We start from the raw sequence: 17,976 nt of genomic DNA, 5'->3' as shown, positions 1-17,976 counted from the left end.
TAACCATCGTTCCCTGTAATAGTCTCCTACAATGTAGCTGGGACTAAGAGCCTATTGTTCCTACTCCCTTTTCATTGTCCTTTTGCTCACTTCATTATTTTCTTCTTTACTCCACTTATATGTCGTAGTCAGCCATGACTGGATATACGTTCAGCTCCCTAGTTCCCTAATCTAGCAAACCCTAACTGCTTAAATCCAGCTCTCACCTGCCCCGTGCCTGTACCCCTGCAACCAAACATATATGGAGAAAGCTGCCAATCAAGTTCACTTTTAATGCATGACCTTGACCCTCAAGTGCCCAACAATCATCCATTTCCCTTCTCTGTGTATTTTTCTACCCTCCTAGAAGACTGTTTTATACCTGGTTCTCTTCCAAACCACTCCTGCCTCATGACCCTATTGGTCATTTCACTGAGAACATGGGAACGGTCAGGAGAGAACATCCAGCTTTCTGACAGGCATCTCAGCTTCTACCCTTGCCCCCTTATAGTCTGTTGTTAACACCACAGCCAGAATGATTTTGATAAACATACATCAGGTCAGTCACCCCTGTGATCCAGACCCTGCATGACAGGATCCTCTGACTTCACCTTCTCCACTCTCCCCCCCAGTCACTCCCCCTCAGCCACGCTGGCTTCCCAGCTGGTCGTTGAGTGTGGCAGGACACACTGTCTCATGGCCTGTGTGCTTTCTCTGCACTCTGTCCCCCCCACCACCAGATATTTGCATGTTTCCTCCCTCACCTCAAGCTCTGTGCTCAGATGCCCCTGTAATAAAATATTCCCCGATCACCTATTTTCACATTGCAACACTATATCCTCAGAAACGCCCTCCTCACGCTCTGCTTCATTTTTCCTGACAGCACTTAACACCTTCTAAATAATTTACTGACTTGGTTGCTACCTGTCTTCACCCACTAGATCTAGACTGTAAGCTCTGAAGAGGCAGGAGTTTGGAGGCTAAGGTAGAGAAGATCTGGACTCAGAAAATATGGCCTGAATTAACATTCATTCAGAAATTTTATGGTGACCACTGGATTTTTAAAATGTGTAGCTGTAAACTTTTCAAAATCTTAAATATTTTCAAGAAATCTATTTGGGCAAGATTGTATTTATTTTTTCTGCCTGTTGTCTCTAGGATGGGTTCATCATTGCCTGTAACTGACATTAAATGGTAAAATCTTTTCTTTCACAAAAGATATGCTTAGTAAAGTGAAAACTACAGTTGTTTTTCTGATTTTTTAGGTGGCAGCCCCAAGAAACAAATGAAAGCCTTAAGAATTACCAAGAAGCTTTGCTTCAGAGTGACCTCACGTTGTGCCCAGTGGGAGTAAACACAGAATGTTATAGGATATATGAGGCGTGCTCCTATGGCTCCGTCCCTGTGGTGGAAGATGTACTGACAGCTGGCAGCTGTGGGAATGCATCTGTTTCCCATAATGCTCCTCTGCAGTTACTCAAGTCCATGGGCGCTCCCTTTATCTTTATTAAGAACTGGAAGGATCTTCCTGCTGTTCTAGAAAAAGAGAAAACTATAATTTTACAAGAAAAAATTCAAAGAAGAAAAATGTTACTTCACTGGTATCAACACTTCAAAACAGAGCTAAAAATGAGATTTACTAATATTTTAGAGAGTTCATTTTTAATGAACAATAAAGGTTAACTATTAACTTAAATTTTTGAGCTAAGATCTGATTTTTCAAATCATTTCTAACATCGGGTGTGGGTGTGGGTGGTTGGGTGATTGTTATTTATAAATATTCTTCACGGTGCCCTGGTAAACCCCCGATTATGTCTGTCATGGTTGACCGAGTGCCCCTTGCTGGGCCACTCCTGAAAATGAAGCTAAAATGTTACTCAACTCACTTTTAAAGTTGAATGATTCAATATTTATTAACTCCTTTCACCAATTAAACCCACTCTAGGGGAGCGGCATTGCGGAGTGGAGAGACGGGGCGTTGGAGGCAGACACAACCTAAGTTAAAACCTTGCCTCTGCACCTACTCTCTGGGGACCGTGAGGAAGCCACCTAATTGCTCTGAGTCTGGGTTCCGTTCTGTGTAAAATGGAGATAATGGTACTTCATAGGGTAAGTTGTAAATATGAAACAAAATAATAGATAAAGTATTCAATATGTATAGTAAACTTTAAATAAGTAATAATTTCTAATTCAGTTTTCATTCCTTACTTGTTAAGGGTTAAATTTAAATATTTTATCACATCCTCATTTACATAATTTGGGAGCAGTCACTCAATGTTGGAAATGTGTGTGGACAAATCATGTTGAGTTAGACTTTTAGGTGACTCAGGCTTTGTTGGGTTACGTTGAGATGGGTGTCTGGATGCAGAAATTGGTCATAATCCATACAAACCATGGCCCAGGACAGTCAGAACTAGAAAATCAGTGCCTAAAGTCTACAGAAGTTGTCACTGAAGGACAGAGAAAGACGAGCCGGCTCAGAAGAGGGCTTCGTGCACAGGCTGGCCGGTGCCTTGGAGAGCAGTGGCTTGGGTTAAGGCCGATGAGTGGTCTGTATCTTCATGTCCCTGGGCCCCTGCAGGGATGCAGGGGAAGATGGGCTCCATCTGTTGCTTTGCCAGGCTTATTATTTCCTCAGGAATCCTGTGGCTTAATTTCTGTGAAGCCAGAGGATTAACATCATTGTTAATGATGGGTTTCTTTGTCTCCTCATTATATGAATGGCCACAGATATTGAATAGGTATAAATTCTCCCACAAGTTCCTAGACCTGGAGCTCACGCAAGGGTCTCCACATCATCAGAAGTCTGGCAGCCTGGAGATAAAGGACCTTACCTTAACCTCGTAGTGAAGACTCACGGAGCCACCAATCATATTCAACTCTGAGGAAATTGTCCCTGCTAAAGACGCCACGTGTAGGGAGCACTTTTGTACTCTGTGTCTCTCTTCTGTTGTGACACACTTCAAGTGACAACTGTGGACACTTTATTCAAGGGTACCCTGTCCATATGCTTCCTGGTGACCCTGAACATTAGTAATAACTGAGGCAGATAGCTAGTTCAAAGCCTTTGTGAACTAGGAAATACCGAGAACCTCGGAGTCAGCTGCAGGAGCAGACACTGACCGGATGCACTGGAGTAGGGGCTGTAAGGTCGATGGGGCTTTGAGAGAAGCAAAGATGCCAGGAGCGAGCTCGATGGGACAGATCTGCCCTAGAGCTGCTGTGACAGTGCCTTCCGGGTTTCCAGCTCCAGTGCCTGTGAATCTTGAGACTGCTTTCTTATTTCCCCATTGTGTATCTTCAGAATTATCTCCTTTCTTGAAACTTCATCCCTCTTTACTCCTGGTTACTTGAGCTAACTTCTAACCCAAAAGAGCCTACCCAAAACTATGACCTTGCACTTCATCTTTGACTCCCCATTCTGTCTTTTCCTGGAACAGGGGTGCTTCCAGGTACAAGGTTGTAACACAGTTCTCCTGTAACTAGGTTGAAGAAGTCTGTACTGTATTTCACCAACAAGACTGGGTCGTCTCTCTCTTTATGTGGCACTTGCTCTTGCCCCTAATCCTTTCCAAGAATGCTTTCTGCATTGATGTATTTGTTGCCAGCAAAGCCTTTGGAATGTCAAGACTATGGGTCAAAACACAAGTGAATCACATCCAAAGAAATTTTCCAATGTCCTCCCACATTCTTTCTTACCATATGGACTTTGTGAGTAACTTAGTAAGAAGCCAACTCTGAGCCATCAGTTGCCTCAAGAACTAGTTGGAAATCTGCCTAAATACTTCTGGTGGTTTCTGTTACAAAGTTTGAGTACATGAAGTTTGAAGCTCCAGAAAAAATATCCAGGTCTGAATTCAAACTTCATTGAACCGGAAATACAGTTTGAGACCAATGCTGGAGTGGGACTCCACTATTTCAGGTTGCTTTTCTATCAACACCAGATAATTTTCTAGCTCAAGAAGTAACCAGGCAGCAGAATGCATTTGTACATTAAATACTGATATTTTGTAACATATACCGTGTACCAGGAACTTGCCTAAATGTTAAGAATAAAAATTTAAATTTAAATTAAAAAAAAACTAATTCCTGGTAGCAGAGAGAACTATATAAATAATTACAGAATATTTATGTTAAGAATTCCAATAAATATATTTACAAAGAGCTATGTGAATTCAGAGAAAAACCTGTCTGTCCCAGAGTAAAGCTTCCAGACTTGTCTTGAGTTGAATTTAAAGGATATATAGATTTAGTGGCATCTTTCAGTAACAGCAAAGGGACATGGGGGCAGCATTTTCCCCCCTCTAAAATCAGCTGAGCCCGAGACCTTCCAGGCGCACCAGTTCAGGAGGTGATTAAGGCTCCTGGGGTGGTAGGATAGCAAGTTACATGCCTCTAGGGCTACGGAGCCACTGACTGTGCAGGCAAAGGGTGTCTGTTGGTCATCATCCATCAGAATTAATTCATCACAGAAGGGGTCACTGAAAACCAGGTCACTGGGGTGGTAGTTCCTGAGGACCCCCAGAGCCCCCAGAAGGAAGTGGAGTCCCACTTTGCTTCCAGTTGTTTGGCATCTGACTGCGTCACTGGTCCTGAAGTGACTCTTTGAGCTCCATTTAGGTATCTTTCATGCATGTTAATCTGTATAACTAAACCTGTGTTTATTATCTCCCTCTTCTAAAACACACATGTACAAACCCATTTCCTCTCAAACCTTCTTAATCTCAGTTAATGGGAAACGGTCATTCTAGGAAACATTCTTCTGAGTTTGTTGAGATCTTACCTCCAGGTGTGCCCTCTGCCTCAAGTAAATTCTTACAAAAATTCTGTACCGATTTGGGTGTTTCTTACACTGACAGGATTAAAACATAGAGAATAGTTAGTATATAAGGGAAAGACATCAAGAATAATCAATTGATAACATTTTAAAATGCTGTATTGTCACCCAGACCTAGGGGAAAGGAGAGAAAGAAAAACAATCCAAGATGTCTATCAAGTACTTACCTATCTATTTCTGTCTGTAACAGATGGAGGTGAGACGGCAGGTAGGTACTTACAATGCAGGGTGGGGCAGAAGTGGGTTCACAGTTGTGAGTACTCAGAACAGAGTTTGTACTTGTATCATTATTTATTAACTGTATTTTCCATACAAACGGTAAGCCTGCTTTTGCCCACCCTTTATATCATTGTGAATTTTTTACATATATGTTTTTATAGATTTGGGTTATAAAGTAGAAACACAGAAACAAAATTTTCATTGTAATAAGCAGTGGAAGATGGATGGCATTCCTGGTGCAATTTCTGTTTTGTCCAGAAGAGGGAGCGGTGAAACCCATGGTTTCCTGAGTTTGCTTCTGTTATTTCTCAACCGACAAAGGGAGGAGTGTATGGAACTGGGAAAAAGAATGCTATTGAATTTTGGACGGAGAGGCTTCCTGAGTGAGCGACTGTCTCCCACACTGCATTTCAGAACCATTGAACAGAACACCCGGCCACCACCGCCCAGGCGTGATTTTTTTGTCAAGTCTCCTTGACAAAATGTAAGAATCAAGTCAACATCCATTGTTAGGAGTTTCTCATTCTTTTTAAATGAACTGGTTAGAATCCAGAATGTGTTCATTATTTAGTGAAAGATGGGTTTGCATTATTGAAGTTTGATTGCACAACCAGAAACCCAAAAGTAGAAAATTTGTGTCAAAAGAGCAGTGTTCAACTTTCTCAGAGCTTGAATAGTTCTTATTCTTAACATGAAAACACATGTGATTACTTATATTTTATCAAATGTAATACGTGCACTAGTTCCTCGTGTACATTTCACTTTAACGCTATGGAACTTGAATGTCCTGCTTAAACAACCAGCAGAGCCTGGGGGGTCCAACCACATGCTCACGGGCGCTCATCCTGGACACGTGAGTGTGTCTCCTGCGTTGTTTCACGTTACTGAGACAGTTCCAGGAAGGGGAAAGACACAGCCAGTAAACACATGTGAACATGTTCATCCTTGCTAGTAATCAGGGAAATGCAAATTGAAATGAAAAGGAGATACCAGTTTAGATTCACCATATTGACAAAAATTTAAAAGTCAGATTTGAGCACTTCATGCTCTGCTGGAAGAGTTGAAATGGGTGCGACCACGTTAGAGAGCCGCGTAGCACGTGCAGTAAAGTTAATGATGCACAACCCTGTAATCCAGCAGTCCCACTCCCCTTAAGGTGCAAACTTGGCTGCACATTCCACTCATTATCCCAGTGGATTGTCAGCCCGCCACCCTATAGAAAGCTCTTGCCCATATGCATAAGGAAAAAAATTCAAATATATTCATAGCAACATGGTTTATAACAGCAAAAAAATTGAAAATGACTTAAATGTCCATCAACAGAAGAGAAATCAAATGTGATATGATTATTCAATATAAGGCTAATGAAACTATACACACTACAAGTATATGCAGCAACATGATTGAATCTCCCAAATAAAAATTTGAAAGTAGGTAAAGAACAAATACAATGGTTCTATATCACAGTTAAAATGAATAAATTAAGCCTGTATAAAAATCTTGTATTCATCTTCTATGGCTGCTATTTAAAAAATTACCAAAAACTTAATAGATTAAAACAACACCAAACTTTTACCTTTCCTTTATGTTTCTGGAAGTCAGAAATCCAAACTGAAGCGCACTAGGCTGACATCCAGGCGCCAGCAGGGCTGTGTTCCTTTCTGAAGGCTCTATGGGAGTGTCTGTTTGCTTGTCTTGTCCAGCTTCTGGAGGGCACTGACCTTCCTGGCTCGTGGCATCCTTCCTGCATCATCAAAGCCAGCAATATCATGCTGAGCCTTTCTCACGCTGCCCTGTCTCTGGTTCTCCCCCTTCTACCTCTCTCTTTAATTTAGAAAGACCATTGTGATTACATTCGGCCCACCCAGATAATCCAGCACAATCTCCCTCCTTGAAGGTCAATTCCATCTGCAACCTTAATTTCCCTCCTCCAGGGAAGGTAACCTGTTCACAGGTTCTAGGGATTAGGATGAGGAACCCGGGGTAGGGTGGCACAGCACCAGGTATGGGGTGGGCATTTTCCTGCCTACCACAAATCTCACAAATAATGTATGAATAGAAGACAGCAAATTAAAGAGTGATGTGTACTATATGATACCACTCATACAAAGTTTTCAAACAATAGCAACACTATATTGCTTTAACACTACATGTTTTATTTATTTTTAAATATATTTTGTTGATCATGCTATTATGGTTGTCCCAAGTTTCCCCCTTTCCTCCCTCTATCCAGTACCCCATTCTTTCCAGCAATGCCCCCCTTAGTTCATGCCCATAGGTCATGCATATAAGTTCTTTGGCTACCCCATTACCTATACTGTTCTTAACATCCCCCTGTCTATTCTGTACCTACATGTTTGTAGTTCTTAATCCCTTTACCTTTCCCCTCATTCTCCACCTTCCCCCCCAACTGCTAACCTCCAAATGATCTCTCTCTATATGATTCTCTTCCTGTTCTGCTTGTTTGCTTAGTTTGTTGTTTAGCTTCAATTATTTTTTTTAAATTTTTATTGTTATTCAATTACAGTTGTCTGCATTTTCTCCCCATCCCTCCACCTCACCCCAGCCAAATCCACCTTAGCTTCAATTATTGATAGTTGTAAATTTATTGCATTTTAATGTTCATTGCTTTGATCTTCTTCTTTTTCTTATACAATTCCTTTTAGCATTTCATATAACAATGGCTTCATGATGATGAACTCCTTTAGCTTTATTTTGCCTGGGAAGCTCGCTATTTGCCCTTCCATTCCAAATGATAGTTTTGCTGGATAGAGCAATCTAGGTTGTAGGTCCTTGCTTTTCATCACTTTGAATACTTCTTGCCATTCCCTTCTTGCCTGCAAAGTTTCTTTTGAGAAATCAGCTGACAGTAATATGGGAACTCCTTTGTAGGTAACTATCTGCTTTTGTCTTTCTGCTTTTAAGATTCTCTATCTTTTTTTAATTAATTAATTTATTTTTATTCAGTTACAATTGTCTGCATTTTCTCCCCATCCCTCCACCCCACCCCAGCCTCTCTCTTTATTTTTAATCTTTGGCATTTTAATTATGATGGGTCTTGTTTAGGATTCTATGTGCTTCTTGGATTTGTATGTCCATTTCCATCACCAGATCAGGGAAGTTTTCTTTTATTATTTTTTCAAATAAATGTTTAATTTCTTGCTCCTTCTCTTCTCCTTCTGGCACCACATGATTCAGATGTTGGGACATTTAAAGGTGTCCCAGAAGTTCCTAAACCTATCCTTGTTTTTTTGAATTCTTTTTTTCTTGCTGTTCTGAATGCTTTTTCCTTCCTTGTGTTCCAAAACGTTGATTTGATTCTCAGCTTCATCCTCTCCACTGTTGATCCCCTGTGGATTTTTCTTTATTTCACTTAATGCAACCTTTATTTCTGCCTGGTGCCAGGGTCCAGCCTCAGCAGGTCTCAGGGTCCCTGAAGGATGGACGGCGCAGGCGAAGAATGAGGGGTCAGATGCACCAAGTTTGATGCCGGAGAATGGCCAGCACTTGTGGGTCTGACTGAACTCTTAAGAGTTTAAACAAGCTTTATTTTTATAGGGATTTGTCATATGACATCAAAGGAACAGGTGCATGGCATGATTTTTCAAGCAGAAAAGATCTATACAGAAATACCAAGAAAATGTACAGGAAGTTCTACAGATTTATTCATACTAAACAAAGGTTATTTTGACCAGGAGGGCTATCAGTCAGACAACTACAATTAACTACATGTACAAAGTTTCAAATGGCTATTGATCATTTGATGTCTAACAAAGTTTACAGAATTTGGCATAGGTCAAAAAGATACGCTAGACTAGACAGCGGTTATATGTGAACTATTAAAGGGCCTATGTGGTTAGGCCTTCTAACTCAGCCATCTGTCTTCCTGTCTAGGTTCTTTCTTTATGCACTTTGCAGGGGATGATCTTTGTATTTGTTCCCTCGTGCTTAAATCATAATAGTTCACCTATTTTCCTTGCTCTTTTACCCATCTAGTTCTGTCAATTATTACTCCTGGCCAAGGTAAGAGGGGGATATCTAGTAAACTGTTTCTCCATTTTTCAGGCAGCTGGTCTGCCCATTGTCTAATATTAATCTTCCAGTAGGTAGGGGGAGTAGGCTGCGGAGGGGTTATAAGGGACTTTTGTTCTATGGCCAAGAAATCATTTTGTACAATTGTATTGGAATTCTGCAGGTCAGTGGGCCTCAAATACAAGTGCTCAAAAATCCCACCACCTAGTAATAGCAAAAACAGACATGCAAGAAGAGATATACAGGAAATCCAGCCACAGTTGCCTCTGCTGTGCAGATGCATCTCATCCATCCCGACTATTTCAAGGGTCAGCTGTTGGTCAGCTCCTGACAGCCTGGGTCTTTTTTATGCCGTTGAAGTACCCAGTGAGTTCTTGGAGAATCCTGATAACCAGTGTTTTGAACTCTGCATCTGATAGGTTGCTTATCTCCATTTTGTTTAGTTCTTTTTCTGCAGTTTTGTTCTGTTCTTTCATTTGGCCTAAATTTCTGTCTCCTCAATTTGGCAGCCTCCCTGTGTTTGTTTCTGTGTATTAGGTAGAGCTCATTTGATTCCCTGTCTTAGTAGTGTGGCCAATTGTAGAAAAGGCCCCTGTTAAGTTGTCTGGGGCAGAGGCTCAGGTACTCGCCAGGGTGGGGCAACCCGTGTCACCGCTGTGTTGCTCCGTAACATGTTGCTACGTGTTTCCTAAGTACCCCATGCTAAGCGATGGCACCACCGGAGCTCCAGTAGTGCTACACATTTTAAACACTGTTACTACATGTTGCTTCTGAGCACATATGCATGCATTAAAAGTAAAAAAGCATGCATGTGAAGGATAACACAGATTTAGGGTAAAAACACCTCTGGAGAAGGACAGACTGGCAGATGGATACACAGGAGCTTTAATGATATATCAATGTTTATTCCTTCCAAAAAAAGAGTGACAAAATGAGGTATAAAGCAAATATAGCAATATTAGATTTGATAAAGCTTGATAAAGGCAAACATGGATATTTATTTTGTTATTCTCTGTGCTTTCTGTATGCATGGAATAGTGCATCCTTTAAGATAAAATGAGAACATGCAATTCCATTACACTCTCAGCAGGCTGCCCACATAAACTGACCAATACTGAGGGCATTTTGTATCAGTGGACTTGACTTCTTTGGTCCCTAAGGGCTCACGGAAAATTCTCAGGACGTAGGGTCCAGAGGCCTGTGTTCAAGTTCCAGGGACTTCTACTACTGGACAGCCATATGCAAGTCCCTTCACTTCTGCTTTTCTGTTACAAGGAAGTTTTGGATTTTGGGTTGGGTTTTTTTTTTAATTGAGGTGACATTGGTTAATAACATCATAAAAGCTTCAGGTGTACAACATTATAAATTGATATCTGTGTATACCATAGTGTGCTCACTGCCAAAAGTCGAGTTTCCATCTGTCACCTTACAGTTGACCCCCTTACCCATATGGCATGTGAAAGCCCTGTGAAGATGATAAACTAGCAGCCACATTAGGAAGTAAATTAGTCAGTGTATCTCTGAGTCAGTAGTGCCACCCCTGGCAATGGGGCTGTGTCCATTAGCACTTGCTATCTTGCAAACGCCAGAGAACACTTCTCAGCCCAGCTTAAAGAACAACATCAACCACACGGGGGGATCTGCTTGCTCACAGGAACAGACGTCTGGCAACCTGGGCAAAGTCTGGTACACGCTGGTCCAGGGCCTCAAAGCATGGCACTAGGCGTGGCTACACTTCTCAGTTCCACACTGTGTCTCTGGGCTTCAGCTTCAGGATGGGTCTCCTGACAGAAGCAAACCTTAAGAGTTCTAAGACCACTGAATCCAGCAGAAGAAAAAGCTTTGCTTCCTCTCTCTTTTCACTGAGATGTTAGCCTCCAAGAACCTTATCTGTCTCCTGTCATCACTGGATCTCTGGCACCTACAACAATGCCCACATGTGGAATTTGTTCAATGGACCCTTAGTGAGTTATAGACAAACCTTAATAATACTGAATGAATTCACCTTCATTTTCCCTTTTCCTTCATTTTTTAATCTGTATTTAAAAATATATATATAGCAAAAAATAAAACAAATGAAAATAAATGTCACATACACATGTGTGTATAAATATGTGTACATACGTGTGTATACACACACCCACCGTACATACAATGCATGATGCTATAATTATCACCCGTAAACTCAACAGCCAGTAAGTTGCATCTACCAACATGTTTCCCCTTCTGATGCCTGTGTCCTCCTTCCAGAAGTAACCACTACCCTGAATTTTATTTATCATTTTGTCTTTAAAAAAAATTATATATATGTATGCCTGAATGCATACTATCGATTATCCATGTTTTTGCACTTTATAAAAGTGGTTTCATTTTGTATGTAGTCCTTTAGGACTCGTTTCTGTTATTTTTACTCAACATCATGTTTATACGAATCATTTGTGTTATTAAGTATAACTATAATTGTTAGTGTATCACTGCTATAGTAAATTCCATTATGTGAAAAGATCAAAATTGATTTATGCTCTCTTATGTTCCCTGCCCTCTATAAATTTAAAACTGCTACAAAAACTACACAAATAAATTTTTTTTTAATGTTAAGACAACATTGGTTCTGATTGGTTTAAGAACTACCACTTTATAGAAAGACTTAATACATAAAAGTTCAAATTTATACCAAAACATTAGAAGAGAGAATAATTTTCCAAAGATGTTCTTTGCTTTACAAAATACTATACCTTGAGATTCTTTTAAATAGCAAATATCTCCATTCTATTTGAATAGAGTTCTATTTACCAACCCAGGCTTCCCTGGCTCCCTCACCAGGAGCACATGTGTATGTAAAGTGAGAAATGACTCTGTGTTCAGACAGGTGACAAAATTAGGCAGCCTTAAAATGTGTGTTGCCAAGGTGTAATGTCAAGAAAGGAGGATTCTGCCATTTATTTCCTAAAATATAAGCATTAGAAAATATCCATTTCTTGGAATAATAAATCCTTTTGTTGGAGTTGACTCCACACACTAAACCATCTCTGAGTCTGGCAAATGAATTGCAGCTACCAGTTCTTGCCTAACTTTGGCTGTTTTCCTTCTACTGATAATACCATCTTTTATTTTTATTTTTTAGAAGTGATAGGCTTAGTACTTACATCAGGATGTGCTCATTGAGTATTCATATCCTGCTTATATTGTGCAACAGCCACACAGGAAGTTGTAGAAGGATTTCAAAGCAAAAAAATAGTAACTCTGATGAGAAGAGAGTTATGTGTAGGAGTCTGGAAATTGTGGATGTGAGAGTGAACACAGCAAAGTCTGTTTTACTGCTGTTTTGTACAAAATGGAACAGGTGATTTCAAGCAGTTGATCAAAAATATTATAAAGCAGTTTTAGTCAAAGAAAATTAAAGGTATTTAGAAGCCCTGATTTATTTTAGCTTTAAAGAGTTTTCTTGAAAATCAGAGACAACTTTTTTTGGGGGGTGGGGTGGGTAGGGGAACGAAATGATACAATTGAACATTTTAAAAGAATCATTCATTTTATTGTTCTCTTTTGCTTTTTCTATCCCGTGGCCTTTAGTTTCTTCCCCTCCTTCTTTCCAATCTGTTCTTTCCCGCTGCTCTCTTGAACGTTTCTTGCATCGACTGCTCCGAGGTCTCATTTAAACTCACCCTCCTTGTTACATCCTACACTCTTCCCTACCAGGGGAAACCTGTCAGAATGAAATTGGCAAGATCTGTTGACAGCTTTTCTTTACTACTATGATGCCAGAAAAGGGGAAATGGTTATTTGCACGGTCCATTTCCACAAGCTGTTGTTACATTATGGGCCAAGTTTTTTTTTTTTCTTTAAACAATAGTTAATATTTCTGGACTGACTACCTGGCAGTTCACACTGGACTAATGCAACCTATGAGTGAGTGGGATTTCTTTAGATCTGGGCAGGGTTCAATTGAGACTTCGCTTGAATGTTTGGAAGTAGATTTTTAAGTGTTGAATTTTGTTTACACCCATTGTAGAGAGTGATGTTCTATTTCACTGAATCATATGGCATTTCCATCTTTTATGGTGAAAATGGTCAAATATCAGCAATGTCTGATAGTTCAACTTAGTATAACAAAGTCTAAGCTCATAGCACGTACCGCACGACAGCCATCAAGTTGAGTGAGAGGTGCTGAGCACGGGGAGCGACTTTATTTGGAAAGCCAGCAAGCCAAGAAGACGGGAGCCTGAGTGGTGTCTCAAGTCCACCTTAAGAAAATAACAGAATTCAGGCTTCTTTTATGTCAAGGGAAGGGGAAAACGGAAGGTACAATAGGTGGCTAATGACCACAGACAGCTGAGTGTCAGCAGGGGTCTGAGGAAGGTTGACTAGTTAATGTGAGTCTGGTCAGGAGGTTCCTGTAAATCTTTGATAAACAAAAATGTTTGTACATACTTCCTTTATGCCTTTGGGAGAGGCACTTTCTGGTTTCTGAAAGAAAAAAAAAAAACTTTCTGCTCAAGCTGCAGGCAGAACAACTCTAACCAGCGGCATGTCTATAGCAAGACTGAGCAGAAACTATTAACGTGAAGGGCATGGGAACAGAGCAGGCCTGAACAAGATGGAGTCAGAGAAGCTAAGCATTTCACTCTGTTACTTTAATAGATAATAAATATTTGTTGATTAGAACTGAATAGACTATAAAAATCATTCTGTGAAAGATTTGAGGTAGTGTATAGGAAATGCAGACACAGTAAACTAATAAATTACAAAACAAACCCATTAATTGACAAATAAATTCTCAATTTAGATAGGTTTAAATAATGAGATAAATAAGACACAGATAAACATGCTATAAGATCCTTCAGGATTGCCAGAGTTTTGCTATAAACTTGGAAGTTAACTTGCTGCACCAAAATAATAGCAACAATGACAAGAACAACCGACATTTACTTAGCACTTATTATGTGTGTGGCTTGGCACCAAGTCCTTTATACACACTTTGCATTTACTCTTTACCACAGACCTATTATTGTAATTATTATCTCTATTTTATACATGAAAAGGTGAAAACAAAATTTTTCTTATCTTGGAAGAGAAAACCAGTTTCTTAGAGCTACATTAAATTGAAAAAAAAAATCTTAACAAGGTCAACATTACTTGAGTAAAGCAGCAAATCTATTGTAAGGATATTCTTTTATCACCCCTTGGCCATGGGCAAAGATTCCGACTCAGAAGAGTCAAATGGGGAATTCCCCTCACCCCAAATTTGGGCCCTGCGGGGGGGTCCTTGCTCCTCCAGTGTGGTCGCAATGGCGGCATCGTCGGCATGGCCTAGATTACTAGACACGTGGGCTCTCAGCCCTCACTCCAGAAGGCTTCGGAACCTTATTTTAACAAGATTCCCATGTGACTTGTGGGCACAAAGAAGTTGAGAAGAGTGGCTTTAAGTGTAGAGGAGGTCCCATGTGCGTGAATTCTAAACAGACCGCAAAGTGACTCTGATGTAGGTGACTAATGGTAAGGTCACACTTTATAGAACACCGCCCCGGGACATGGTACCGAAATACAATTCGCTGACAGCAGTGCCGCAAGCATTTGAGAAGCCAAGGGGTCAAGAAGTCCAGACAACAGAAGAGACGTGATTGCACAACAGTTGCTGTTCTGCTGCTCTGGCTGGATCCAAGAACAAAACATAGGACGTTGGCAGGGCTACATCCGCTTTTCCATCCCAACGGCTAGAGGAGAACAAATCCTTTACATAAAGGAAAGTAGAAGGATGGCCTATCTCAATCATAAAATTCTTAGACACTGAAACAACAGCTTAAAAATCGTGTGAGTTTGGCATTGAATATTCAATGTGGTTGTATTTAACTTTTTTTTTTAATTCTCACCCGAGGATATGTTTTTATTGTTTTTAGAGAAAGAAAGGGACAGAGAGAGAGAGAGAAAGATTGATGCAAGAAAGGAACATTAATCAGCTGCTCCTATACACACCCTGACCAGGAATCGAACCCACAACTTAGGTACCTGCCCTGATGAGGAATTGAACGTGAAGCCTTTTGGAGTACAGGATGACTCTCCAAACAAGTGAGCCACTCAGCCAGGGGATTTTTTAGAGAGGGGAAGGGAGGGAGAAAGAGAAGGGAAGAAACATCATTGTGTGGTTGCCTCTCGTGCGCCCCCTACTGGGGACTCGGCCCACAACCCAGGCATGTGCCCTGACTGGGAAACAACCAGCAGCAATCCTTTAGTTCGCAGGCCGGCATTCAGTCCACTAAGACACACCAGCCGGGGCTGTATTTAACTTTTTAAAAATGATTTAAATTACCACTGGGCCAAAGTGAAACTGTTGTATGATGCATGGTTTACTTTGTGGCCGCAAGGATCCCTACCTGCTCCAGGGTATATGGTCAGAGGGTACAGTAATTTTTATTTCTGGAAATTTGGAGTGGTCCTGAAAGAAAAATACTAGCAAGAGGGTGGATCAATATGTATTATGGATCCCACCGCGAGGCCCTCCAAATCTCTCACAACATGTCCCTTAAAGAGTGTGGCAGGGGTGGAAATTTTCGGGGGCAAACTGCAAATAGCCATCCCGTTTTACAGCTAAGAAAACAGCTACCACAAGGTGGAGCAAAGTCACAGAATTAGAATCACAGTTGCCTGTCTCCCAAACTCGGTCACCCTTGGCTCTCTGGACTTTAAGTCAAAGGCATTCTCCATATCTAGCTTTGTGAGGCGAAGTGGACTCTTAAATATGGGGAAGATAAGGAGAACCTGAAAAAGAGAAATCTATGAAATGAATAACTGACCTGTTAATCAGACTGAATGGCTGCATCAGAAGAGCTTCACCAAAGGAAAACATGAATCTGTCACACATTTTACTGTAGGTGAATCTGTTTCACATGTTTAAAGGGACCATAAGTTCAGAGGCAGAATGGAAAATTAGGAAAACTGACTTTGGAGGCAAGCTGGTACAGACTAGAATTCTGGCCTAGGCAGGCCTTTACCCATACTGAACTTTCCAGGTGCTCATCTGTAAAGTCGGGACAATGCTGTCCACCTTGTAGGATTCTTGTAAGAAAGAAGCAAAATGCTTTACTCAGCAACAAAATGGTGGGCACTATCATTGAGACATTAACATTCAGAAAAATGTATTGACTCATTGGATACCATGATGGCATCAAATATAATTAAGATACTGTTCCTGAATTTTAAATATTAGCTTTCTTTCAAAGAAGATGAAAACTGAGATAATAACAAGTTGCACTCCTCAAGTGCAAATATAAAATAAATTTCAGTACCACCATGGATGGACGATATGAATCACGTATAGATACGGCTACAGTAATCACCAAAGCACGTTGCTTGCCTCTGATCTCTCTCTCCCCTTGCCCAGCCCATTTTTTCCACACTGCCAACAGTTATCTGTGTGATTATGACACTTCTGCACTTAAAAGGCTCCCTGCTGTCTGCAGAACTGGATCCAAGAGCTCAGCACAGAAGGCCTCTCCCAGCTGGCCATGACCTTCCTTCCCAGCCTCTGCTTTGGATATTCTGGCTCTTCACCATCCACTCTTACACAAGAAATTAGGGTATTCAGGGTTCCATAATAAATCTCCTGTGTTGCAAAATGGAAAAAATAACTTAAACAAAATTGTCATTTTTTTCTTACATTCTATTCTGTTGTTAAAGTAAAAAGATTTGCTAAATTTTTTTGAAGCTGTATAGTTAAAATCAATGTGCACACACTATCAGTTGAAATATGCATATGTATTACTATTTTTCACCTATCAGAGATCTGCTTTTAGCAGAGGACATCTTGTATGACCATTTAAATTGTCTAGAATATTCTGCCCCCTTTTCCCTGCGGAATGCAACCCATAACTCTCTGGGATGGCAAACTACTCACTATTTATCCATTAAATCCAGTTCAAATACCACTACTCTAGAAAGCCTTTCTCCCCAAATCTCTTTCTTCTGTCCATTTTTCCTTCCTCAGGGCTCCCAAAGGTGGGAGTATTTCTCTCTCTTACAGCATCATTGTACTGCCTGCAATTACTTATTTATACAATGGACCGTGAGATGGTTTAGGGCAGGGTCCTAATCACTGAATCCCCAGCTCTTAGCTTGGTGTTTGGTCCACAGAAAGAACTTGAAAGTTTATCTCTGGATACATGGATGGATGATCAAAGCCTAAAATTCCCTACTCTCTTCAGATCTTGCAGGGAAAACATGTTCATACTGGGCACGCCTTTGGACACACCACTTTGATAAATCAGGCCCATGATGTTTGAGAGGGGGTTGAAAGGAGTTCAGGAAAGGTCACGAGCGGCACATGTGTCCTGTCGAAAAGCTGGTGACCTCCTGGGTGAGACCTATTCCCACACCCCGCCTTTCCCACCATCCTAGCTCCCGGAGCTACTTGTAGGAGGCGGAAAATACTGTGTTCGAGATAGGTATCTTTTCGGCTTCGATTGAGGAGATTCGCCATCCTTCGATTTTTAAGAGCCACGTCAGTCTCCAGTTTTCCTACGGGGGTCCAACATCTCAGAGTCACATCCTTTCTGTCGTGGAGACATCCAACTCTGGGTTTCTGCAATGGAGCCTGAGAGGAACCCCCTTCAGACCTGCCACCCTCGGCCAAACACAGTCCCCCTGTGTGGGAAGGGGGTTCCCAGGTGCTGGGGATGCGAATCAGGCGCGCGTGGAGCACAGCAGAAGGAGCGCGGGGACGGGGCGGGGCTGCGCTCCGCCAACCGAAGCAATGAGCTTCCCGGGCCAGCCCGGCGTTTCCTCACCCGGAGGGGCGGGGACAGAGAATGGCTTGGGTGACCGCGCCGTCCCCTCCCGCCAGCCCCGCCCCACCTCCCCAAGTCCCGCGCGCTCCGCCCGGCCGCCGCCGCCTGCCGCTCTCTCGCTGGGCACGG

General features: G+C 41.4%; 1 protein-coding gene across 3 annotated transcripts in view; it reads left to right on the top strand.

Annotated features, from left to right (window-relative positions):
* Positions 1 to 15,111, top strand: part of RXYLT1 (ribitol xylosyltransferase 1) — a 33,503-nt gene extending 18,392 nt beyond the window's left edge. Inside the window, exons 6-8 of one of the 3 annotated variants that reach the window (XM_053921215.1) lie at positions 1,245 to 1,580; positions 1,925 to 2,088; positions 14,965 to 15,111. In XM_053921215.1, coding sequence (XP_053777190.1) covers positions 1,245 to 1,580; positions 1,925 to 2,063 — 475 coding nt within the window. In that variant the 3' untranslated portion in view covers positions 2,064 to 2,088; positions 14,965 to 15,111. Of the gene's footprint in view, positions 1 to 1,244; positions 1,688 to 1,924; positions 2,089 to 2,709; positions 4,949 to 14,964 lie in introns of those variants that run through there. The other 2 variants (XM_053921216.2, XM_053921217.1) reach the window with 2 other exon arrangements.
* Positions 15,112 to 17,976: the final 2,865 nt, after the last annotated feature.

Source organism: Desmodus rotundus, chromosome 3, assembly GCF_022682495.2.
Source record: "Desmodus rotundus isolate HL8 chromosome 3, HLdesRot8A.1, whole genome shotgun sequence".
Taxonomy (NCBI): Eukaryota; Metazoa; Chordata; class Mammalia; order Chiroptera; family Phyllostomidae; genus Desmodus; species Desmodus rotundus.
Note: the sequence above shows the minus strand (reverse complement) of the source record. Positions and strands in the feature narration are given on the sequence as shown.